Source organism: Gopherus evgoodei, chromosome 10 (genome assembly GCF_007399415.2).
Source record: "Gopherus evgoodei ecotype Sinaloan lineage chromosome 10, rGopEvg1_v1.p, whole genome shotgun sequence".
NCBI lineage: Eukaryota > Metazoa > Chordata > Testudines > Testudinidae > Gopherus > Gopherus evgoodei.
In genome coordinates this window covers 433,940-460,015 of record NC_044331.1, presented here as the reverse complement: position 1 = coordinate 460,015, position 26,076 = coordinate 433,940, and the positions used below count along the sequence as shown (strand labels likewise).

The window sequence follows — 26,076 nt, the reverse complement described above, 5'->3', positions numbered from 1 at the left end:
ATCACTATCGTGGCTTTGTGCTCTTTAGGCCCTGTCAAATGATGCTCACAAACACTACAGATTAGATGCAAACCGCTCCCCTGCGTATTATGAAACATTAAGGTTAAAATTCCAATTGCATATGAATCTTAATCTTAACTTTGCACCTTCCATGTATGTTCAGTATTACCATAATCATCACAGGATCTGTGCAGTCATACCTAGGAATTGCCACACTGGGTTAGTCCACCAAGTCCAATATCCTATCTCAGGCATCAGCCAGCACCACCAGGTGCCTCAAAGCAAGGTGCAAGAACCCCACAATAGCAGATATGGGACAGTCTACTTTCTGAAGGTCTCATTCTAAACCCTCATAGTGGATATTGACTTTAGCCCTGAAACAGGTTTCTCTCCTTCTCAATACTCTTGTTCTTTGCATTTATGACAACTCTGGACTGTCTTGTTATTAATGGAAAGGGCTATATAAGAGCCAGGTGATATTAATATTATTTCTATCAATAAATGTTAAAGTGTTTTACAAAGCAGATCAGTATCACAGTCCCCATTTCACAGATGGGAAGTCAGTCTCAGAGAGGTGAAGTGATTTGCCCGTCACCCAGCAGGCCAGTGGAAGAGTTAAGAATAGACTGCAGGTCTCCTAAATCCCAGTCCAGCACTCTATTCCATAGGCTACATTCATCCCCTCGACTCTTGCTAAATTTTTGTCCTCAACAATGTCATGTGGCAGTGAGGTCCAATGTCTAATTACACATTGTATGAAATAGCATTTCCTTTAAGTGGTTTTAAATTCCCCACCTTTCAATGTCAGTGAGTGTCCCCTTGTTCTTGTGTTATGAGATCAGGAGGTGAGAAGCTCCTGATCTCCTTTCTCTAAACCATTCTTAATTTTAGATTTTTATCATGTCCCTTTTATTGGTGTCCTTGACAAAGTAAACAAATCCCAATCTTTTTAACCTCTCTTCATAAGTTTCTCTAGGCCCATTAACATTCTTGTAGCCGTTTTCTGAACCTCCTCAAATTCTGTTACATCCTTTTTGAGATGGTGTGACCAGAACTGAACTCAGTATCCGGATGAGGCCAGTCCATAAAGGTACATAAGGGCATTATAAGATTCTCTGTATTATTCGCCATCTTGTTTCTTATGCATCCTAACATCTTGTTTACTCTTCTGACTGCAGCTGCACACTTAGCAGGTCTTCACAGAGCTGTCTACAGTGATGCCCAGGTCCCTCTCTTGAACTGCTACAGTTAATGTAAAACTCTGTAAGGTATGTGAGAAGTTCATTTTCCCCCACCCTCCCAATGTGAATTACTTCACATTTATTGATTTTTAACTTCATCTGTCACCATACTGCCCATTCCCCCAACTTGGCTAGGTCTCTCTGAAGTTCCTCACACCCTTCTCTAGATCTAAATAACATTGTGTCACCTGTAAATTTTGATAGCTCACTGTGCATGCCCGTTGCCAGAGCATTAATGTATTAAACAACACTGTACCTAATGTTGAATCTTGAAGTCCCCACTGGTCATCTTTTGCCATGATGAAATTTGACCATTTTTTTCTATCCTCCTTCCTATCTCTTAGATAGTTTTTGATTCATGACAAAACTTTGCCCCCCACCCTATATAAAGGGCTATATATAATATGTGCAGATAAAGGTTTACGTATACAGGTATACAATTCTTCTGATTTAGTCTTGTTGGAGGAGCAGCACCAGAGAAGGGCAGTTTCTTTCCAGGAATTATGTGCTGAGTCATCCAGCTTTGAGTGATTGTACCAGAAGGTAATTCTAGTTGTAGCTTCAATCCTGAAGGGTCTCAAGGAGTTTTACAGATTCTCTGTAAAGGGATCCTTTCCCCTATAGTGCAGCAGCCTCTTGGGTTGAATTCAGCAGCCACTGGCACTACAAAACAGTGTATAGGTGGTAAAGTGAAGATGAACTTCTCCAGCTGACACTGCAGGGGAAATTTTGCTGCAGTTACTGCCATACCATGACCTCAATATCCTGACTCTCACAAAAGTGACACTGGATCTTTAATGACCACAAATGATGAGGACCTCAGCTTTGTTTTAGCTAAAACCCAGCAACTTCCAGCAGCACACCATCACCCAGCACCAGACTGGGGACCAGGGGTGAATACTGATTCAGAGGTGAACTCATCTCTACTAAATGACTCACACTGATCCTGGCGTCACAAACTTCCCTGGCGCTGCACTGGAGACGGCTGCAACTCCATGGACAGTGTGCCCCTACTGCCCTATCCATATCCCTTCCTGGATCAGGGTACCCCTGGCACCAGGCTGGGTCACTGGGGTCAGCACTGACTGAGGGGAAAGCACCCCTTACTGAGTTATCACCCCACTCCCTGCAGCATAGGGTTCCCTAGTACCACACCAGGGAAAGTGCTGCATCAGAAGGGAGAGACCATCTTGTGAGTCACCCACACCACTCACTATAGTCGGGTGCCCCCTAGCATTGTGCTAGGGCATTAGGGTCAGTGCTGACTCAAATGGGAGAGTGCCTTTTACTGAGTCACCCATCTGCTCCCTGCAGCACAGCACCTTTTCACATGGCACTGGGCAAGCCAGAGACCACACGGCAGACTTGCTATAAGTATGATTTTATTTTGTCCCTGAAAGAAGAAAGGACGGTTAAGGTTTCCTAGTTACTTACTGGAGATTTTTCTTGCTCCCCTTATGCTCCCGGTTCAGTCCCCCCCACAGCACTTGAGCTCTGCTGTAGTCTACTGCTAGAAGGACTGTATTTATACCTTGGAAGCATCTGATCTTCCGTCTGCACCGAGCAAGTTCTTAGCATACATGAAGACATAGCAGAGCTGAATTTTTAACACCTGTTGCACAAAGCAGTTTGGGATGTAAGTAATGCTAGGACTGTCTGCTGTACACAAGCATGTAGTACATATATTTTTTATAGGTGGTTAGATTTGAACTATTCTCCTCCTGCATGGTCAGAACCCACTCCTCTCCTCCTCGGCGCTAACACCCCCCCCCCACACACACACACCTTGCTGTTACCCTACAGATATCTGGTTTCATTAGGACAGACTATCTCTTTAAAATTTAAAAACAAAAAATCTTCTGTGACATACTGACTTGAGATTACAAAATATTTACATGCACGTCATGTGACACCATGGGGACCTCCCAGACACATGATGCAAGGAAATGCAAATACACTCTTCCGCTGACTCCCCGATGATCTCTCACAAGATGGAGCCGCTGTGACAGCCTTCCCCACATCTGCTCCTTTCCTGGAGTTTTTCCTCAAGAAGTTCTTCCTGCAGTGAGGCCCTGAACCTCTACGGCTGCTCAGCCTTCTCCCACACTTCAGCATGGATCTGAGCCACACCTTACAGGACTCAAGGCCTTTCTGAAGCTGTATAAACAAAAGGCCACCTTTGAAGACAGCCCAGGCTTTGCATGAGTGATCACTGGGTGCATATATTTGCATAATTTAGCATGGTCTTCTGCAAAATGAAAGGCTTCCATCTATTTCATTCTTAAATGACATCATCAGGGCCGGCTTTAGGCCGATTCGACTGATTCCAGGGAATCGGGTCCCGCGCCTTAGGCACCTTTTAATTTTTTTTTTTTAAACTTACCCCAGTCCCCAGCTGCGGTCTGCTCCGGGGTCTTCCATGGTCCCGCTCCTTTGAGCGAAGCGCCGGCGGGAGCGCGGCGCGGCCCCGCACTCCCAGCTAGAGCTCCAGCCGGGGCGGCGGGGCTTGCTGCGCTCCGGCTGGGGCTCCAGCCGGGAGAGCAGGGCGGCGGGGCTTGCCGCACTCCGGCCGGGGCTCCAGCCGGGGCAGCACGGCGGCGGGGCTTTGCTGCTCTCCGGCCGGGAGAGCGAGGCCGCGGGGCTTTGCCACTCTCCAGCCGGAGTGCGGCAAGCCTGGCGGCTCTGGCTGGAGCGCGGCAAGCCCCGCAACCCCGGCTGGAGCTCTGGCCAGAGCGTGGCAAGCCCTGCGACCCCGGCTGGAGCTCTGGCCAGAGTGTTGCAAGCCCCGCGACCCCGGCTGGAGCTTTGGGCCCTTTAAATAGACCCCAGAGCCCTGGGGCAATGAGGGGCTCCGGGGGCTATTTAAAGGGCCCGGGGCTCCAGCTGCCTTTGCCACCCCGGTCCTTTAAATAGCTGCCGGAGCCCCGCCACCCCCATGCATTCCCCAGCGCTCCCGCGGCTATTTAAAAGGTCTGGGGTGGGGCAGAAGGGGGTTTGGAGGCTACTTAAAGGGCTGGGGTTCCAGCTGCCTCTGCTGCACCCCCTGACCTGCCCACACCAATCCGGCCCCCCTTGCCTGCAGCCAGCTCTGCACCCCATGCCCACAGCCAGCCCCTGCCAAACCCCTGTCCTGTCTCCAGCCAACCCCTACCACACAACCCTACAGCCCTGCCCAAAGCCAGCCAGTCCCCCACACACTGCTGCCCACACTAGCCCTGCACACCGTGCCCAGCCCGCACCCTCTGCCCTGTCTCCAGTCAACCCCTGCTGCACCCCCCCGCCTGAAGCCAGCCAGTTCCACACTCCGCTGTCTCCAGACCTGCAAACCACTGCTGCACCCCGCTGCGGCCCTGCCTGAAGCCAGCCTGCCCCACACCCCCTGTCTCCAACCAGCCCCACACCCCTTGCCCTGCCTGCAGCCAGACCCTATCTCCAGTCAGCCCCTGTCCTGCCTCGAACCAGCCCCATGTCCACTGCTGCCCTGCAGTTCCCAGGCCAGTAACCTGCACACCTGCTTCAATGAGGGGGGCAGGGAGCAGCTGGGACCAACACATGTGCACACCCCCAGGGAGTGGCGGGGACCCACACATGTGAAATGGTGGTCATTAATAGCCAATCAACAGCATATATGATGCAATGTGTATAATATATAATTTTATTATTCATATAGCTATGGAAAGTAAATAATACATGAAAGAAATGAAAGGCTTTTTTTTCCACTTTTTTTTTTAAGTCATCCCTGCCAGGGCCCCGCCGAAAATGTTCAAATTGGGCCCCGCACTTCCTAAAGCCGGCCCTGGACATCATCACTACGAGATGGTAACTGGCTCTTTCATAAGGATGTTGAGAAATCTCCAACTAGTTTCTCAGTGCCAGAGAAAAAAAGATTTCAGTCCCAAAATGGGTCTGTTTAGAGAAAGAACAACATATTCATTCCCACTCTAGCACTGTAATGCAAACAGAAGGAAGCAGCCCCGGGGGAGAGTTATTATAAAGGCCATGAAAAAGGTTTTGCACAGAATATTGAGGAAGGCTCCTGTTTTTATCCCATACGTTACATATACCTTCTCCTCTCTTAATGCAAAGTGGATACGCTACTGGGAGCACTGAAGAAAGCCCAAGGATCAGCTGTCAGCCACAGATGGGGTAGCACTGCCAGAGGGGATGTTGCAAACCTAGCATCAGGACAAGCTGTTCCCTAGCCCATTATGGTGGCCCTGTGCTGATGGAAATGATGGCTCCACACTGGTGGCAGAGGACCCCACCCCGCTTGAGAGGTTGCTCCCTAACCTGGTATTAAGTGGGACTCTGAATTTCTAGAGCCAAGAGGGAGGATGGCCCAGTGGCTAGGATACTAGCCTGATACTTGGGGAGATCCAGGTTCAATTGCCACGGACTGCCTATGTGACTTGGGCAAGTCACTCAGCTTGTCTGTGTTGGTTCCCATCTGTTCAATGGGGGAAGAGCCCTGCACTTCAGCAGAGGGGTAACTACATTAACAATTGTGGAGTGCTCAGATGATGCAGTAACGGGGGCCAGTCATGCACTCATGACAGAGCCATACTGCCAGGCATTAGGGGTGCTCAAAGTCACAAGTGAGGGGCATCAGCAGGCCTGTGAAAGGAACGCAGACAGGCAGGCCTACTGTGGGGGTTGTAATGGGTCTGAGAGAGGAGGTGCTGTGTCTCAGGCCAGCTGTGGGGTTATAGTGGGTCTGAAGGGAGGAGGGGCTGCACATTGGGCAGGCTATGGGATTGTAGTGGGTCTGCAGGACAGAGGTGCTGGCCCTGAGGCCTGCTGGGGTGGTTGTAATGGGTCTGAGGGGAGGAGGGGCTGTGCCACAGGCCTGCTGAGGGCTTGTTGTGGGTCTGAGGGGAGGAAGGGCTGTGCCACAGGCCTGCTGAGAGGTTGTAGTGGAGACCAGAACGGCAAGATCCTTGGCAGGCAAATTCAATTTTAAACAGAACTGTGCTATCTGTTTTTTGGCAGCAGGAGCTAGCTGATGAGTGGCATGTCTGTGCGAGGCAGCCTGGCCCTGTGCAAGCAGCATAACTCTGCCATTGCTCAGACATCAGAGAGAAAACAAACAGTAACATCTGACTGTCATTTGACCTTTTGAAGAAAAATGGGAGTCTGCACAGTGCTGGCTTGAGCCCCAGCATTGGCTGCTATTCCATTCTCCAAGTCCATCTCCTCTCCCAGGAAGCTGTGTGGAGAAGGCTCATGCCCATATCCCAAGCTCTATTCCCCACTCCCAAACTGGAAATCAGGCCAGTTTCCCAGTTTCTAGTTCCCTAAACTCTAGGAGATGACGACCCACACTCCCCAAGGATATCAGCAACATAATGAATTCAGATTCCAAGACAATGTAATGCCCGTATTGGCTGCACCATCAGCATTGGAGATAAATGTTCTAGCTCACTGACACTGGTGAAAGGCATGGTACAGATATAAGCAGTCATCAGGAAGAATCCCATATCATTCAGACCCCCACTGAGCTGCAGCTACTTCTCGGGGAGGACACAGCAGCTGTTAAACAACCCCATCGCAACACAACAAATTTTGGAACAGAAAGTGAAGAGGAACATGTGTGGTGGTTGCTCTTTTGCACAGTATTCAGAACCTGTTGCTTTCTTCACCCTGTGGCTCTTGGAGAGGTTTGGAGCAGCCTCCCCCATCTTTTCTCTTGAAGACGCTTAGTGCTCAGAGCTCACACAGGTTGAGGGATGAGAAAGAGGTGGAAGAGCACTACAAGGATACATCTAGCTCAACCCCTACTGGTGCAGGGCAGCATTGTTCCCTACAGTTTGTTCTCCAAGCTTCAGTCCCAGTTTTTCAAGTGATGGGACTCCGTACTCTTCCCTGGGAACATGGACACAGGCACACCCTGCCCCAAATTGCTCACAGTCTAAACAGACAAAACAGACTAAGAGTGAGAGAAAGGAAGGGGTCTCTCATTTTTATAGATAGGGAAATGTAAAATTTAATGGTCCTCCATCTGGACCCCTTTCACTGTCAGATGTATTTCTGGAAACCCTAAAGTTTCCTTTGATTAATTTCAACCCGTTCCCAGAGTTTACATGTCTTGGACCGCCCCGAACAATTCTTCTTCCTGCTGTTTGGGTTTCCCCGCCGCTCTAAACTTGAATATGTTTTTCACACTCTTCTCAGTGTCTGACCAGATGCTACATATCAGGAAATCTTTTAAACTTCCCTTTCAGTTTTGTGGCTGTTCTGGGATTGAGGTGGCTAGACCCACAGAGAAAGCAGCACATCACCTTTGTCCCAGGACTTTATGCCCCAGCACATGAGGCCCAAATGTACTGGGTTTTTCGGCAGCTGCAAGCAATGGATGTGTTATTCCTTGACTTTAGCAAAGCTTTTGATACTGTCTCCCACAGTATTCTTGACAGCAAGTTAAAGATGTATGGGCTGGATGAATGGACTATAAGGTGATGCTGTTGTAAAAAAAGCAAACGTGATTCTGGGATGCATTAACAGGTGTGTTGTGAGCAAGACACGAGAAGTCATTCTTCCGCTCTACTCTGCACTGGTTAGGCCTCAACTGGGGTATTGTGTCCAGTTCTGGGCACCGCATTTCAAGAAAGATGTGGAGAAACTGGAGAGGGTCCAGAGAAGAGCAACAAGAATGATTAAAGGTCTTGAGAACATGACCTATGAAGGAAGGCTGAAGGAATTGGGTTTGTTTAGTTTGGAAAAGAGAAGACTGAGAGGGGACATGATAGCAGTTTTCAGGTATCTAAAAGGGTGTCATCAGGAGGAGGGAGAAAACTTGTTCACCTTAGCCTCCAATGATAGAGCAAGAAGCAATGGGCTTAAACTGCAGCAAGGGAGATTTAGGTTGGACATTAGGAAAAAGTTCCTAACTGTCAGGGTAGTTAAACACTGGAATAAATTGCCTAGGGAGGTTTCCGAATCTCCATCTCTGGAGATATTTAAAAGTAGGTTAGATAAATGTCTATCAGGGATGGTCTAGACAGTATTTGGTCCTGCCATGAGGGCAGGGGACTGGACTTGATGACCTCTCGAGGTCCCTTCCAGTCCTAGAGTCTATGAATCTATGAATAGAAAGCTGGCTAGATCATCGGGCTCAACAGGTAGTGATCAATGGCTCCATGTCTAGTTGGCAGCTGGTATCAAGCGGAGTGCCCCAAGGGTCGATCCTGGGGCTGGTTTTGTTCAATATCTCCATTAATGATCTGGAGGATGGCGTGAACTGCACCCTCAGCAAGTTTGCAGATTACACTAAACTGGGAGGAGTGGTAGATACGCTGGAGGGTGGGGACAGGATACAGAGGAACCTAGACAAATTAGAGGATTGGGCCAAAAGAAATCTGAGGAGATTCAACAAGGACAAGTGCAGAGTCCTGGACTTAGGACGGAATCCCATGCACTGCTACAGACTAGGGACCGAGTGGCTAGGCAGCAGTTCTGCAGAAAAGGACCTAGGAGTTACAGTAGACAAGAAGCTGGATATGAGTCAACAGTGTTCCCTTGTTGTCAAGAAGGCTACCGTCATTTTGGGCTGTATAAGTAGGGGCACTGTCAGCAGATCGACGGAAGTGATCATTCCCCTCTATTCAGCACTGGTGAGGCTTCGTCTGGAGTACTGTGCCCACTTTTGGGCCTCACACTATTAGAAGGACGTGGAAAAATTGGAAAAAGTCCAGCAGAGGGCAACAAAAATGATTAGGGGGCTGGAGCACATGACTTATGAGGAGAGGCTGAGGGAACTGGGATTGTTTAGTCTGCAGAAGAGTCCTGAAAGGAGGTTCCAAAGAGGATGGATCTAGACTGTTCTCAGTGGTACCAGATGACAGAACAAGGAGCAATGGTCTCAAGTTGCAGTGGGGAAGGTTTAGGTTGGACATTGAGGCCATGTCTACATCTAAAATTTTGCAGCGCTGGTTGTTACAGCTGTATTAGTACAGCTGTATAGGGCCAGCGCTGCAGAGTGGCCACACTTACAGCAACCAGCGCTGCAAGTGGTGTTAGATGTGGCCACACTGCAGCGCTGTTAGGCGGCTTCAAGGGGGGTTCGGGGAACGCGAGAGCAAACCGGGAAAGGAGACCAGCTTTGCTGCGGTTTGCTCTCGCGTTCCCGAACCACCCTGCAAACCTCAGGGAAGGAGACCTGCTTGTTCGGGGAACGCGAGAGCAAACCGGGGAAGGAGACCAGCTTCGCCGCGGTTTGCTCTCGCGTTCCCGAACCACCCTGCAAACCTCAGGGAAGGAGACCTGCTTGCTCGGGGTTCGGGGAACGAGAGAGCAAACCGGGAAAGGAGACCAGCTTCGCCGCGGTTTGCTCTCGCGTTCCCCGAACCACCCTGCAAACCGCAGGGAAGGAGACCTGCTTGCTCGGGGTTCGGGGAACGAGAGAGCAAACCGGGAAAGGAGACCAGCTTCGCCGCGGTTTGCTCTCGCGTTCCCCGAACCACCCTGCAAACCGCAGGGAAGGAGACCTGCTTGCTCGGGGTTCGGGGAACGAGAGAGCAAACCGGGAAAGGAGACCAGCTTCGCCGCGGTTTGCTCTCGCGTTCCCGGAACCACCCAGCAAACCTCAGGGAAGGAGACCTGCTTGCTCGGGGTTCGGGGAACGAGAGAGCAAACCGGGAAAGGAGACCAGCTTGATTACCAGAGGCTTCCTCAGGTATGCTGGGATACCTGCTTATTCCACGGAGGTCAAGAAAAGCGCTGGTAAGTGTCTATACTTGATTACCAGTGCTGGATCACCAGCGCTGGATCCTCTACACCCGAGACAAAACGGGAGTACGGCCAGCGCTGCAAACAGGGAGTTGCAGCGCTGGTGGTGCCCTGCAGATGTGTACACCTCCTAAGTTGCAGCGCTGTAACTCCCTCACCAGCGCTGCAACTTTCTGATGTAGACAAGCCCTGAGAAAAGCTTTTTCACTATGAGGGTGGTGAAGCACTGGAATGGGTTCCCTAGGGAGGTGGTGGAATCTCCTTCCTTAGAGGTTTTTAAGGCCCAGCTTGACAAAGCCCTGGCTGGGATGATTTAGTTGAGGATTGGTCCTGCCTTGAGCAGCAAGTTGGACTACATACCTCCTAAGGTCCCTTCCAACCCTGATATTCTATGATTCTATGATAAGAGTCAATGGGCAGGGCTCTCCAGAAAGGCTGTCATACTAACAGTGACAGGTTAGGTCAGAGGTCAATAAGAACATAAGAACAGCCATACTGGGTCAGATCAAAGGTCCATCTAGCCCAGTATCCTGTTTTCCGACAGTGGCCAATGCCAGGTGCCCCAGATGGAATGAACAGAACAGGAAATCATCAAGTGATCCATCCCCTGTCGCCCATTCCCAGCTTCTGGCAAATAGAGGCTAAGGACACCATCCCTGCCCATCCTGGCTGGTAGCCACGGATGGACCTATACTTCATGAATTTATCCAGTTCTTTTTTGAACTGTGTTCTAGTCCTTGCCTTCACAACATCCTCTGGCAAGGAGTTCCACAGGGTGACTGTGCATGGTATGGAAAAAATACTTCCTTTTGTTTGTTTTAAACCTGCTGCCTATTAATTTCGTTTGGTGACCTCTAGTTCTTGTGTTATGAGGAGTAAATAACACTTCCTAATTCACTTTCTCTACACCAGTCATGATTTTATAGAGCTCTATCATATCCCCCCTTAAGTCATCTCTTTTCCAAGCTGAAAATTCCCAGTCTTATTAATGTCTCTAAAAATGGAAGTCGTTCCATACCCCTAATCATTTTTGTTGCCCTTTTCTGAACCTTTTCCAATTCCCATACATCTTTCTTGAGATCGGGCGACCACATCTGCACGCAGTATTCAAGATGTGGGCGTACCATGGATTTCTATAGAGGCAATATGATATTTTCTGTCTTATTATCTATCCATTTTCTAATGACTCCCAACCTTCTGTTCGCTTTTTTGACAGACTGCACATTGAGTGGATATTTTCAGAACGATCCACAATGGCTCCAAGATCTCTTTCTTGAGTGGTAACAGCTAATTTAGACCCCATCATTTTATATGTATAACTGGGATTATGTTTTCCAATGTGCATTACTTTGCATTTATCAACATTGAATTTTATCTGCCACTTTGTTGCCCAGTCACCCAGTTTTGTGAGATCCTTTTGTAGCTCTTTGCAGTCTGCTTGGGCCTTAATGCTAAATGAGGAACCGAGGCCAATGGGAGCTGCTGGGGGTGGTGCCAGAAGCAAGATCAACACACACACCCCCCATGCCCCTCCTCCCCCAGGTTCTGGCCGCTTCCCAGAGCAGCACGGGGACAGGGCAGGCAGGCAGGGAGCCTGCCCTGCCCCCAGTGCACGTGGGGCTGGAGCCAGTCTAGGTAAACGCTGGGGGAGGGCAGGGGGGCCACGAGGAGCTCGCGGGCCGCAGAAAATATGGGCCGCGTGTTTGAGACCACTTGTTTACACATAAACAAACCTAGTGTTCTCCCTTGACGCATTGTTGTTTCTCTACAAAAACTCCTACCTATGCTCAAGTAAGTGCTCTGATGTCTGTATCCAAAATCTGCATCAGTTCCACAGTGACTTCATCTTCTAACTGATCATGCTGGGAGCTCTGCCTGATTCTGGTACTCTGGACCCCCAGCTACCATCACCACCTGTGACCCCCGATCGATTCAAGCTTCATGGAGTGGTGAGACCCCATCTCTCTTTCTCAACTCATGCTGTTTGACTAGTCTGTCTCACTTTTTTGTTATAGACCATCTTTAAAAAGCAATTCAATGACTCAGCCATTTGAGAACAACCGTTTTAATCTCCCTTTTATTAATGAGCCAGCCTTTTTGCCTCACTCCCCAGCCTTCTGGAGCTTGTTAAAACCCTCTCACACCCTTCCTCCCTGTGGTACCATTAGCTGTATCTGTTGCTTTTCCATAAGACTCTGCCTTGTTTGGTTGCCTCCTACTCCTCCAGTCCCATGATAGGTGTTTCCTGACCTTGAGGGGATCATGCTGGCCATTGCTAGCTCCTTATATTGTTCCTTTTCAGTGGAATTGTATCTATGATGTGTTGCCAATATCTTAACAAGGGGATCCCACAAAAATATCCCTCTTAATCCTGAGATAGACTCCATGTGCCAGGTTACAGTAGGCAAATGAAATAACTCATTGTTTTTGCATTTAAGCAATGACACTTTCTTATCAGCAGAACCAAGAAATGCTGCAACACAACTGTGCAACATTGCTTGCACGAAGTAAAGATGTCCTTGGCTGGGAATATTACATTTTGCTCCTCAGGGTATGGCTACACTTAAAACTTCAAAGCGCTGCCGCGGTGCTCCCAGCGCTGCGGCACTGTTTACACTGGCACTTTACAGCGCTGTATCTTGCAGTGCTCAGGGGTTGTTTTTTTTCACACCCCTGAGCAAGAAAGTTGCAGTGCTGTAAAACGCCAGTGTAGCCAAGGCCTGAGTGTTTTGATGGTACAATCCAGGATCCATCTTGTTTCATCTGAACTGTAAGGTGGGGTGAGACACTTGTAGAATGACCAATAAGTGTCCCTCCCCTGGGGATCTTTTTTTTTTTTTTGAAAAACAGGTACCTGTCACCTGATGAAATCTGATGCTTTACTGTGCTCTTCAACAGTATGTTTATGAGCCTCACATATAAGCTCTCTCTTATAGGAAGGATTTAGCTGTATCAGTGGAGGGGATGATTATTAGAAGCAAGGAAATCACCCCAAGTTTCCCTCCAGTTTGTAAATTTCAGGTGGCATATCTTTGGCAAAGGCTCCCTAGGAACGCTCTCGTTGCTTACTGCATTTTGGAGTCTGTTCAGATCCCCGGGACTCATTCCCACCCATGGATGTTAATACGTCTTCATACTGCTCCCTCCTCACTAGCTTTTCTTATCTCCAAGCCTCTCATCCTGTTGCATTCTGGGAACCCCCAATGCCTCACTATGCAGAATGTCATCCACATCTAAAATGAAGCCAATAAACTAACCATAGCAGAAGGAAGCTGGGGAGAGTCACTGCTTTAGATAGCGGTACAGTACCATACTGCAGCTATACACTGTGACCTGAACTCCCAAAACTCATGGAATTGCTCCACCATCACCCTCCTCTTCTCCGAATGAAGATTCTGCCATCTAGGTGAATTTCCCTGGATACCTAACTTCACATTTCCTGACCCCAAAGTCATAATCCATTGTGTGCACTCATTTCCCCAAACCTCTCCAAATCTTCCTGCATAGGGTGAAGTCTCCATCTGAACTCTGTATTGCTTGTAAATATCCAGACCTCACAACTAGTTCTACTTTCAATTGCTCTTATATGTGTTATAAATTGCATTAGGTCCCAGACTTGGGCAAGGGGTCCCCACTTACTACTCCTCTGCATTAGGACTCACTGCCATTAGATTATACTCCGCACTTCCTGCCTATCAACTCTCCAGCCATCTCATTGTCTTACTGCTGATGCCTATAGCTGTAATTTCATTTGATAGCCACCTATGTGTATCTTGCAAAAGGCTCCAGATGAACATAAGCCACTGATCCAGCTATCACCTATATTCTGTGTTCTTCCTCCAAAGAATGCAATCAGCTTTGTTTGAACTGATCTCTTTCTCATAAGCTCTGGGCAGAACTCCCATTTCTATCCAAGTTTATCCATAAGAAGCCATTTCAGGAGGCCTCCAGGAACATAACTGACCAGGCTGTAATTATTGGCTTCTCTCCTGCTTCTCCTTTTAGAGATTGGTATCACAAGTGTCTTCTGAAAGGCTCAGACACCAGTCAAGCAACATACAAAAATAAAGATGCTAAGGGATATTCTGTTCTAGTTTTTAATCATCTAAGATTCTGTGTTGGATCCCATCTGATACAGGCAGGGGTGAGGCACTTGGATCAGGCTGCATGAAAGAAAGTTCAGAAAGGGCAGCTGAAAAGGGAATTTAGGCAAAATCTTCTTAGGAATTATCAAGATCATTAGAAGAAGCAAATGACCTGGACTTGCCAAAATGCAAGGCAATATCTAATTGGTATGATCTATTTGTATGTATGGTACATTATGAAAAACAGGTATAAGCTTCCACAGACTGGATCTCTGCCTTGAAAAGAATAGCAAGAACTTCCCTGGGGGCACTAGTGCCTAGATACAGGAACCAGCTGCTCAAGGAAACATACTGGAAACTGCAAACTCATTGTGCATCACTAATGGCAGCTTTGGAGAAACCTTACTGTCCTGAGCTCAGAATTCAGCTTGTGAAGTGTGTGTTACTGCATGGGGTGGGGTGTCTCTTTATTTAACACTGTTAATGTTCACCCTAATGATGAACTGGAGCCCTCTCCTTCTCAGAAGAAAAGTGGCCATAAAACAGATTAGTTTGTGCTAGATGAATATCTTCAATAAAAATCTGTTAAACCAAGACCTTGAAGCATTTAACTAACAAGAGCCCACATCTCAGGTAACTGGAGTTAGCAGACGGACTCAGGCTTCCCAAAAGCCCTTTACACTGGCTTGTCTTCTCCTCCAGCACTGGGCTTTATTCTGTACTCCAGTTAGTGCTGAAGAAGACAGCAGAAATGCCTCACGCTTTAGTAACAATAATCATCCCAAGTCCTTCTCCAGCACCTTCCCTCCGAGGCACTCAAAGGCCACAGAAAGGCCTCTGATGTTAGTGGGTCACCAAAGTGAGCTAGGAGCACATGGCCCATTGAAAGTCAGAGAGACTTGTGCACCCCTAAGTCACTTAGATGCTTTGGAAAATCCCCATTTGAGAGATGGGCCCAGCAAGATTTAAAGGCTAGTTTCAGAGGTACTAAGCATCTACAGCTCCCACTGGCTACAGAGGAGTTGGGGTACTCAGGCCCTGGATATACACAAAGGTGGTTGAAGAGCCGGGCTCAGAGAGCAAACGTTCTGACTTTAGTCTGGAGCCACAAGACACTTTGGGGGAAATGAGGCATTCCCAGCAGGAGCACAGCCACTGTACATTAATGAGTTAAAGAAGCGATGTGTTTGAGAGGTTGTAGACTCCACTCAGAAGGAAAGCATGTGTGTTTGTGGGAGGAATCCCGAGAATTCAATCAGCAGCTCAAATGGGATGCAGAGAGAAACTGGACACAAACTGGGAATTAGAATAAAAATATCTTGGTTCCTCCCCCCCCTCCAGGGTTTCCTCCCAACAGCCACACAGTCTGTGCTGGAATTCAGGGCATGACAGAGGAAACAATTCAACTGCACATTTTTGTCTAATGAATTTTGAAACTATCTGTGGAAGAGAAAATAACCCTCCTTTCCAATCCCAACAAACCCTCCCCAGAAACGCTTGCAGTGATTCAACTCGCTCTTTTCTCTCCCTCATCTGCTGAGTCCACACAAACTGCCCAGTGGACAAGGCAGGTCCCAACTGCTGCCCCACAGGCCATATTCCCCACAGACCATCCCCTGGCTCACAGGCCATCACACAACAGGTCTAATCCCCATGAGCATCCCCAGGCAGCCTCTCACCTTGCTACTCAGTCCTTATGAAATATCCACTGGCGGAGGAGGCCCCACAGACACGTCCCCACACTAATAACCCTGTAGACCATTCAGAGGCAGGCACATACTAACACAGACTATCCACCAGCCAAGGGATGCAGGCAGATTCCCCTTTTGTTCTCATAATCTGTTTCCAGATAGACACATCATTTTTTTCATTACTCAACAGTTTCCCCTTCCTTTTGTGACGCACAGCGACCCTGGCCAGCTCAGTAAGAGGAAGACTGTGCACAAGGAACACAAGACTAACTCCTGTAGGAGACTATGTGCCTGAAACCCCCTCCCCCCAGCTGAATTCTGCATATGCCTCCCATGTACCCCCACTGTCCAGAGCCCTTAGGCCAATATCCACCATGCCCACTCCAACCCCACTAGACCAGCCACAGCTGCAGTCCTGGTGCACATCCCCTCCCTTGCTTTTACCTGCCTGTACTGGCCATTCACCACTCATAGCCCCTGTGCTTGAATTGTTATACATCCCCTATCCCCCACACCTGCTAGGGATACTCTTCCTGGTCAGTGCTGTGCTCATGGCACTGACATGGGGAGGAGCAGCAAATGGGGCTGTGCTCTGCATGCTTCACCTCAGGAAATTCTTCTCATGGATGCTTTGGCCTCCAAACCCATGCATCTTTCTGTACTCACACAGACTAAATGGGGCACAGGAGTGCCTACTCATCTCCCAAGGGGCAGATGAAAGGACCTCTGCATATGTGTAATAACGTCTATGTGAGAGGAGGAACATTCAGCTGAACTGCAACCATGGGGCAGTGGGGGAGGGAGAGGGGCAGCACCAGTCTCCTTGCAGCAAGCGGGACCCCCTAACCCATCAGCCCCTGCGGACAGAAGATGGGACCCTGATCTGCCTGGAATGATGCCTGGCCTGGGGGGCTCTTCCCAGTGGGCTCAATGCTGCGTGGGAGTGGGATAAAGCCTGTCCCTGAGATCGGACTGTTTGAACCAGAAAGCCTGTCTTTTCTGCAGTCAGAAGCCAGCAGGCACCAGCTGCAGAATTTGCCGCAGTATACGTGTGTATGCGTGTGAGTGAGTGTGCAGCAGCCAAGCTCCTCCCCTCCAGCCTCCTTGCTGTGTGATAAATGTGTCTAACTCCCTCCCTTCTTCCCTGCTCCACTCCCACTCCAAGTCCCAGCCCCTCGCCCTGGCTCCCCTCCCCCACTTAATTCAGAAGTCTTTTGTTGGCTTCACCAGACTTTCAATTGCTGTATCACAGTTCAGCAGGGTTTGCATCTTCTTCTTTACACCAACCCCACAGCAGCAGCCTCTGGCCAGTGCTCATGGGGCCAAGCCTGCCCCTGCCCCTTGCCCTCTGGTTCTGTCTAGACTAGGGGAAAAGCTTGTATTTCAAAATATTTTAAATGACACATTCTTAACAGTAGCATTCACAAGGTTTAACACCTTAATAATATATTAGCTAGTGGTGGTCAATCAGCTCTGGACGTGCCCTGTGAAACTAGAGCCCTCCACTTTGCTGATGGGACAGCGGGTCGCCCCCACCTGTAACCTTGGGAATCCAGGACAGGAGCTGCATGCAAAGGGAGGGGCTCACCTAGTGCAGTGTCTGTGCTAAAGGGAAGGCACAGCAAGGGCAGGGGACTAACAAGGACAAAGGCTGGGAGGACACAAGTTTTTCACTCTCTTTTCACATCCAAGGAACTGAAAATCTGAACACTATCATTAGCCTGGATACAGAGCTGGCAGGACACGCATCCCCAGGACAGGAAGGTCAACTCCACACGCCCAACCACTTCATTCCTCTCTCTGGTGCCCTGGAAAGGCTGCATCACTCATACGTTTCACAGGCAGCTTCCCCTTTGCCTCCTCCACAAACTGGAAGAGTTTGATGTTTTCTGGCTTCCTGTAGTGGAAGAATGAAGTGTTGAATAGCTCCAAGCCAAACTTTAGTTAATGCAAGGATACTGCTGTGTGTGTGTGTGTATGTGAGTGTGTGAGTGAGAGAGAGAGAGTGCATGCGCGAAGGGGGCTCCAGTACCCCTTTCCAATCCATTAACAGCATTGCACTCCACCTTAACACCCCACCCCCTTCCCGATTAGCATTAGCCTCACTCCAGCATCAGCACCATACAGACACCTCAGTCACCAACTCTTGCCAAGGGAGTGCCTGAGACACCATGCCGCCCCCAGGCAGAGGGACCAGCACACTACCATCAGGCAAGGCAGTGCCAGCCCAAGTTCTGATGCTGCAGCACACTCCAGGTTCCTGGCACTCAGTATTTTTCCCTGGCTCCTACCCTGTATTATCCATCCTGAGATATGTCTGAGCCAGAGAGATAAGTGCAGAGAACAGCTGAGCAGCCAAAGAATCCAGAGTCTCTCTGTCCCTGGGGCACTTGGGACAAGAGCAGCTGGCAAGGGGTGGGGTCCTCTTATAAAAACTAGCTCTGCCTGCAGCCACCTTACCCTTTTGTCACTGTCCTTTTCTGCCCAGACTCCATGCAGCATCCCCTGCCCTATTTCAGCAGATCAAATAGAAAAATTGCATCTGCCAGGAATCACTGCAAAGGTCTCCAGGAAGGGTGATGGCAGATCTCCCAACCACTCCTTAGCCACAGCAGGATGAAACCCAGCCAATCCCATCCCTTTGGGATCAGACACAGCAGAGCTGGGGCAGCAGACAGGGTGGATCTCCATGTGCCACATATTATCCAGATTTCCTGTGAGCACCTCCAGATGGAAGGAACCCCTACCTCAAACTGATGAGTTGTTTTGGTACCTCCAACCCTTAAGCAATCCAGCTGGGAGATAAGCAGTGTCATCCCAAGAATGAGGCCAATCCTGGCTGTCTCGATCCTGCATGCCCACCCCCTCCCCACCCCACTGGCTGGAGGTCTCCATTAACTCTCAGTCGCCCTCGAACACCCATTCACAGCAGGCTGAGGGCACAGGATGGGAAAGAGGAGTCTGCACGTACCATAGGGTCCTGAGATGAGCAGCCCATGGAAGTAGCAGCCGCTGCTCAGGATGCCTGCAGAGTCACAGACACAAATGAGCTGCAGAAGGCAGCTGCTATGTCAATGCAAATCTGGGGGAGGAGCTGGCCAGCCTCTCTCTGACACCCATTCAACAATGCGCCAGGCAGACTTAACCCTCTCTGGGCCTGTCTTCTCCTGGAGAACACCCGGGACAAGAGCCTAGCCATAGCCCCCCCCCACTGCTCCCAGATCATCAACCCTTAAGGCAGGCGCCAGAGCCCAGCCACTGCACGAGCTCCCTGTTAACCCCATGAGTGCCAGTGCCCAGCACCAGGCACCTCCATGTCTTCCACCTAAGTCCTGGCCCCAGACACCTCCACACCATCTTGTTAACCCCCTGGGTACCAAGCCTGGCCCCAGACACCTCCACATCATCTTGTTAACCCCCTGGGTACCAAGCCTGGCCCCAGGCACCTCCACACCATCCTGTTAACCCCCTGGGTACCAGAACGTGACCCCAGGGACCTCCACACCATCCTGTTAACCCCTTGGGAACCACAGCCTGGCCCCAGGCACCTCCACATCATCCTGTTAACCCCTTGGGTACCAAGGCTGGCCCCAGGCACCTCCACATCATCCTGTTAACCCCTTGGGTACCAAGGCTGGCCCCAGGCACCTCCACATCATCTTGTTAACCCCTTGGGAACCAAAGCCTGGCCCCAGACACCTCCACACCATCTTGTTAACCCCCTGGGTACCAAGCCTGGCCCCAGGCACCTCCACACCATCCTGTTAACCCCTTGGGTACCAGAACGTGACCCCAGGCACCTCCACACCATCCTGTTAACCCCTTGGGTACCAGAGGATGGCCCCAGGCATCTCCACACCATCCTGTTAACCCCTTGGGAACCACAGCCTGGCCCCAGGCACCTCCACATCATCCTGTTAACCCCTTGGGTACCAGAACGTGGCCCAGGCACCTCCACACCATCCTGTTAACCCCTTGGGAACCAGAACGTGGCCCAGGCACCTCCACACCATTCTGTTAACCCCTTGGGAACCACAGCCTGGCCCCAGGCACCTCCACACCATCCTGTTAACCCCTTGGGAACCACAGCCTGGCCCCAGGCACCTCCACACCATCCTGTTAACCCCTTGGGAACCAGAACGTGGCCCAGGCACCTCCACACCATCCTGTTAACCCCTTGGGAACCAGAACGTGGCCCAGGCACCTCCACACCATTCTGTTAACCCCTTGGGAACCACAGCCTGGCCCCAGGCACCTCCACACCATCCTGTTAACCCCTTGCGTACCAGAACATGGCCCCAGGCATCTCCACACCATCCTGTTAACCCCTTGGGTATGAGAACATGGCCCCAGGCATCTCCACACCATCCTGTTAACCCCTTGGGAACCACAGCCTGGCCCCAGGCACCTCCACACCATGTTGTTAACCCCCTGGGTATCAAGCCTGGCCCCAGGCACCTCCACACCATGTTGTTAAACCCCTGGGTACCAAGCCTGACCCCAGGCACCTCCACACCATCCTGTTATCCCCTTGGGTACCAAGACTGGCCCGCAGGTACCGCCACACCATTCTGTTAACCCCTTGGGAACCAGAGCCTGGCCCCAGGTACCTCCACACCATCCTGTTAACCCCTTGGGAACCAGAGCCTGGCCCCAGGCACCTCCACATCATCCTGTTAACCCCCTGGGAACCAGAGCCTGGCCACAGCACCTCCACACCATCCTGTTAACCCCTTAGGTACTGGAGCCTGGCTCCAGCACCTTCACACCATTCTGTTAACCCCCTGGATACCAAGCCTGGCCCCAGGCACCGCCACACCATCCTGTTAACCCCTTAGGTGAAAAAGCCTGGAATCAGGCTCTAAATCCATTAACCCCTTGGGTGCCAGAGCCCAGCTCTACAAATGGCCACATATTCCTCATTCATTAATGCCCTGGGTGCACCAGCTCTCTGTGGCCCAAGAGGAGAGCTCTGATACTTCATTAGCAACATGCCTTGAAATCCATGCAATTGGGTAAGGCTTCTTGCCCAGACGCTTTCCCAGCTTATTGTTATAAACATGTTTCTGGCCCCCCTGCAGGCAAGTTGCTACCTTGTTCAATGGAGGAAAGTACCTGCCCCATGCTTGGAGGAGAGCCTGTATTTTAGTTTGATATGTATTTCAGTTATTCCGAAGTTGGGCCGGGGCCTCATGTCATGCCCAAACTATACAGAAATCTCCTTAATTAGCATTTGAAATATTGGCCAATATTTTGGCTGCCAGGCGCAATATCATCCATCCCAGCCAGATGGGGTTTATTAAAGTCCGACATGGTTCAGATAACTAAAGATAGTGAGTAGCTCTAATAATCACACAGTCAGGACCGGCGCTAGGGGTTTTAGCGCCCTAGGTGCACGGCAATTTCGCCGACCCGCGCCCAGGTCCCGCGGCTCCGGTGGAGCTTCCACAGTCGTGCCTGCGGAGGGTCCGCTGGTCAGCGGTTCAGGTGGAGCTGCTGCAGTGGTGCCTGCGGGAGGTCCACCGGAGCAGCGGGAGCAGCCGACCGTCCGCAGGCAGGACTGCGGCAGCTCCACCGGAGCCGCGGACCAGCGGACCCTCCGCAGGTATGACTAAGGCAGCTCCACCGGAGCCGACTGCCACCCCCTCCGGCAAAATGCTGCCCACCAATAATCCTGGCGCCCTAGGTGATTGCCTAGGCCACCTAAATGGAAGCGCCGGCCCTGCGCACAGTATGAGGACCCTGACCCCTAAGAACTTCCGCCTTGGATGCAGAAGAAGCCTTTGATCACGTGAATGGGGAGTACATGCTATAGACCCTCCAGAGCCTGGTTTCAGGCCTGTTTTTAGATGATGGATTAAACTTCTATATAAAGACCCCACAACTCTAATCTTAACCAATGGCATAATTTCACACTCATTTAACCTTCTCTGAGGTACCATATAGGGTTGTCCCTTCTTCTGTTTGATCTGGCCCTAGAGCCCATGAAGATCACTACAGGCTCTCACCCAAACATTTGGGTATTAAGATTGGCCCACTGGAGTACTACTAGATGGAATATGCTGATTCCTTTCTGTTTATAATGAACCTTGAAATCACAATCCCTGCCCTTCTTGCATTAATCCAATACTTTGGCTCACTTTCAGGCTGTAGCATTAACTGGGAAGAGTCAGAACTACTTTAGATTGCCTGGCTGCCTTTTAGCAGGGCTTTCTCCCAGTGGAATTTTCATAGGCAGTCAGAGGCAGTTAAATACTTGGGGATACAAATAGCAAGAAACCTTAAAAAAACTGAAAAAATGAATTTAGATTCTAACCTTCTGCAGCTGGCAGAAAACACCAATCAATGGCAGGCACATTCACTGATCCAAGGGGTGGGGAAGGGGGATTAATCCAGTTCAGATTAATGTTTTACCTAGATGTTTATACATTTTGAGTGGGCTTCCTGTCATCATCTCACCATTCTATTTTAAAAGATTTAATAGGATTATTGAGACTTGTTTACAGGGCCTAGCACAACACCCCAGACCATCTTGGAGGAGGCTTCAGCTCCTTCCCGTTGGCAGTAGCTTCAGACGCCCAGACCTTCATAACTATTACGTTGTCTATTTCATGTCCAGGTCTCTCACTATTTGCAACACATAAACAACAACATCCCTTATGGATGGGGATTAAAAGAAAATGAATTAAATCAATCCTCCTGTTGGGATCCTTATCCTACCCTACAGAGAAAAAGAAAATGGCCTCTGTAGTGGCGACCAGGAGAGTATGGACCATTTTGACCAACAGATTCCACTTTCACTCTTCACACCATATAAAAGCCACTACATGGGGAAATAGTGATTTACAGATTGGCAACCCACCAAACATATGGAGGGAATGAACAGAAAGAGTTAGAGTCCTCTCTCAATTGGTTGGTGATGGGGGAATGGTTCATTCGAGGTGTTACAGCAGTATAAGCTACTAGTTACAGCAGTATGGCAATATATACTGCTAAAACCTTTCCTGACCTATCACGTTAGCCCAAAACCCTGAGACTACCCAACAGCCCTGAAGTACAGAACAGTAAAGAAACTCCACACACTTCCCAGACCCATATATCTACATATATGTTTTTCTGATGGAAAAGGTCTCTGATTCCTGAAGTGATCACTAAATCCTCAGATTAGAGTCACAGAGTTTAAGGCCACCAGATCATCCTGTCTGACCTCCTGTATATCACAGACCATCAACAGCACCCAGCACTCACACACTAAACTCAACTTCTGAAATCAGACCAAAGCATTATAACCCCCAGGAGACTAGGTTGTTATCAGCCACAGGCAGAGAATCGGAGAGACTGAGGTGCACCAATGTTAAGAGTCCCCACAAAGGCGGGAGATGATTGAGATATGCTAGATGATCTTGGCAAGTGACCCGCAACCATACACTTCAGAGGAAGGTGGAAATCTCCCAAGGTCACTACCTATTTGACCCGAGATAAAATCCCTGCCTAGTCCAACTTATGGTGATCAGTTAGACCCTGAGTATATGAGAAAGAGCCAGCCAGCCAAGCACCTAAGAGAGAGACAATGCGTGGTACCACCTCAGAGCCCTGACCCATCTTGTCCAATGTCTCATCTTCGCTGTTTATCCCTGATGCTTCAGAGGAATGAGATTAAAAAAAGAGAGAGAAAGGGCTAGATTGTCTTCTAAAAAGCTCCACAATGGTCAATTGCATCGCACAATGCAAAACTTGCTTCTATAGACGTATGTTAACATTTAATTCAACAACAACAGAAAGTATTTAGAATGTACTAGACACTGCAAAGACTACATAAAATTAAAGCTCTTAACATAAGACCATAAGCTCTTCCTTCAGATAGAAGCTGACACTGTGGCAAAGATAAGGGCACACTCCTGCAAATGTTGGAGAAATATCCTCCAGTTAAACAGGTGTGGAAAGCAATTGACACTAGAATTAAAATGATTTGGAGCTTTAGCAATCAAACATCAGTAGAGAACAACATTAGGATATTTACCTATGAAACAGGGCCTCTCATCAGCATAGTATTAATGGTTCCTGAGAGAAGCCATGATCATGAAGTGAATGATTTTACAGAGTTGGAAAAGTAATGGTGTTCTGATCTCCCTGGCCTCGCAGTCAGCCATTGTCCTCTCCAGGGATTAACTATGTGAGTTTAAAGATATCCAGGCTGCATTTTTGCAAACATTGGACTAAGGAGTTCCAAAGGCCTACTGACAGGTCTAGATCTCCTGCTGCTTCCCCTTCTCCCTCCTTGACTCTTCACCCGCTTCTTTTTCCTCCTGCTTTCACTCTTCCCCGCCCTGTCATGTCTGTGTTGTCCCCTCATTAATTGTAAAGTTTTGATTTATCTGATTTTATAGTTTAATATTATGATTGTTAAAAAGTTTTTTGCACATGTATGCTAACGCTATGTTGTTCGTCACAGACAGTCATTGTCATTGTACATCCCAGCCCCCTTTGGGGCTGGGGAAGGAGCGTTATAGCACCAAGACTGAGTCCACCTGCCCATCCTTGGCCTCGGGGTGGTACTGCCTAGTGGCCAGAGTCAATATGGCTGCCCTTCCTTGCAGGACGGTGTGGTCTAGTGGCCAGAGTCAATACAGCTGCCCTCATTAGTGGGGCGGTGTGGCCTAGTGGCCCATGTCAATGTCACTGCCCTCTCTTGCAAGACTGAGCAGTTTCATGATCAGAGGGTGGTGGCGACCAGGGTAGGGGGACCGGGCACTCCCTGCTCCACTGGGTCACAGTCCAAAGCCTTAGCAGTGGTGAGTATACTTGTTGCTAGATCACCAGGGATCCAACCGAAACATGTTGACTTAGTTCCTCATCCAATGGTTAGTCCCCCAGACAACTTCCTACTGTGTCTTCCAGGGGCATGGCCCAGATGTCATCCATGAAGCTCCGGGTGGTTCTGAGGTCTCCTGGGTATCTGTAGGAAGCTGACTATCTGCCTGGGTCTTCGAGGACTTGGCCTCCATGATCTTGGACTTCAGAAGCTCCCAGGCGGGAACCTGCAATGTCTGTTCTCTCTTCGACAGTTGGCCCTGACTGAGCTGGGTTGCTCCCTTTTATACTGATGATCCAGTTGGAGCATGCCCAGCAGGGGTGAGGGGGGCGTCACTTCCTCTGCCCAGAATACAGGGTTAATCCCTCCTTGTCCAGTGTGGGGCAAGTACACCTCATCACAGTCATTTTAAGTTAACAAGTTTCATTTTTCGTTTTCTTTTTGTATTGCGATGTTTGCATTGAAAAGTAAAAAATAACAAAACCTTAATAAAATACTAAACAAACCCTGGATGCCAGAGCTCAACCCCAGCACCATCACATGTTCCTCATTCATTAACCCCGAGGGTGCCAGAGCTTGCCCCCAGCACCTCCACATGTTCATCTGTTAACCCCCTGGGTGCCAGAGCTTGCCCCCAGCACCTCCACATGTTCATCTGTTAACCCCCTGGGTGCCAGAACCCAACCCCAGCACCTCCACATGTTCCTCAGGCGTTAACCCCAAGGGTGCCAGAGCCTGACCCCAGCACCTCCACATGGTCCCCATTTGTTAACCCCCTGGGTGCCAGAACCCGAACCCAGCACCTCCACATGTTCCTCATGCCTTAACCCCCTGGGTGCCAGAGCCTGACCCCAGCACCATCATTTGTTCCTCATTTGTTAATTCGCTTGGTGCCAGAGCCCAATCCCAGAACCTCCACATGTTCCTCATTCGATAATTCACTCAATGCCAGACCCTGACCCCAGCAATACCACATGTTCCTCATTTGTCAACCCCCAGGGTGCCGGAGCCCGACCCCAGCACCTCCACTGGCTCCTCATTCGTTAACCCCCTGGGTGCCAGAGCCCAAGGACACAGTAAGCTCATTCATTAACCTTCTTGGAGCCAGAGCCCAACCTTGAGTGCTTCTAAACGCTTTCTATTAACTCTGCTGGTGCCAAAACCCAATCTGAGAAACCTCCCATATGCGCCCTCTTACTCCCTGGGTGACGGACTATGGTTTCATGAGCCTCCTTGTACTCTCAACATCCTTCCCCACCAAGTGCCTCTGCACCCATTAACCTTGGTACTGTACCATTACCAGTACTGCCAACCCCAGGAAGCAAAAATCATTAGTCACACCCCCAAAATCATGAGATTGGACTGGAAAATCATGAGATTCATTCAAAGAATATATTGTGGGGTTTTTATTTTTGAACTCCTCCTTACCAATTGTGTGTGTGTCAGTGTTCCCTCTAAATTTTAACATCCATGTGTGGAATGGATTTGATGTGCACCAATATGGATGTGATGTGTGACACATC

The 26,076-nt window shown here is 49.5% G+C and overlaps 2 protein-coding genes across 8 annotated transcripts in view; one reads left to right on the top strand and one right to left on the bottom strand.

The window, feature by feature from the left end:
• The window catches only part of MAP1A (microtubule associated protein 1A), a 125,775-nt gene that overhangs the window by 27,854 nt on the left and 71,845 nt on the right, over positions 1 to 26,076 (bottom strand). Inside the window, exon 1 of one of the 4 annotated variants that reach the window (XM_030577285.1) lies at positions 18,713 to 18,789. The exons of 2 other annotated variants lie outside the window; for them this stretch is intronic. Coding sequence is in view for 1 of the 2 variants with exons in the window: in XM_030577283.1 (XP_030433143.1) it covers positions 18,713 to 18,739 (27 nt within the window). In the remaining variant the exon portion in view is untranslated. Of the gene's footprint in view, positions 1 to 18,712; positions 18,790 to 26,076 lie in introns of those variants that run through there. One more of the 4 variants, XM_030577283.1, reaches the window with a different exon arrangement.
• The window catches only part of PPIP5K1 (diphosphoinositol pentakisphosphate kinase 1), a 232,677-nt gene that overhangs the window by 201,964 nt on the left and 4,637 nt on the right, over positions 1 to 26,076 (top strand). The window contains exons 31-32 of one of the 4 annotated variants that reach the window (XR_004002272.1): positions 11,795 to 11,914; positions 24,640 to 24,695. The exons of 1 other annotated variant lie outside the window; for it this stretch is intronic. Coding sequence is in view for 2 of the 3 variants with exons in the window: in XM_030577304.1 (XP_030433164.1) it covers positions 24,640 to 24,665 (26 nt within the window). In the remaining variant the exon portion in view is untranslated. Of the gene's footprint in view, positions 1 to 11,794; positions 12,549 to 24,639; positions 25,079 to 26,076 lie in introns of those variants that run through there. 2 more of the 4 variants (XM_030577304.1, XM_030577305.1) reach the window with 2 other exon arrangements.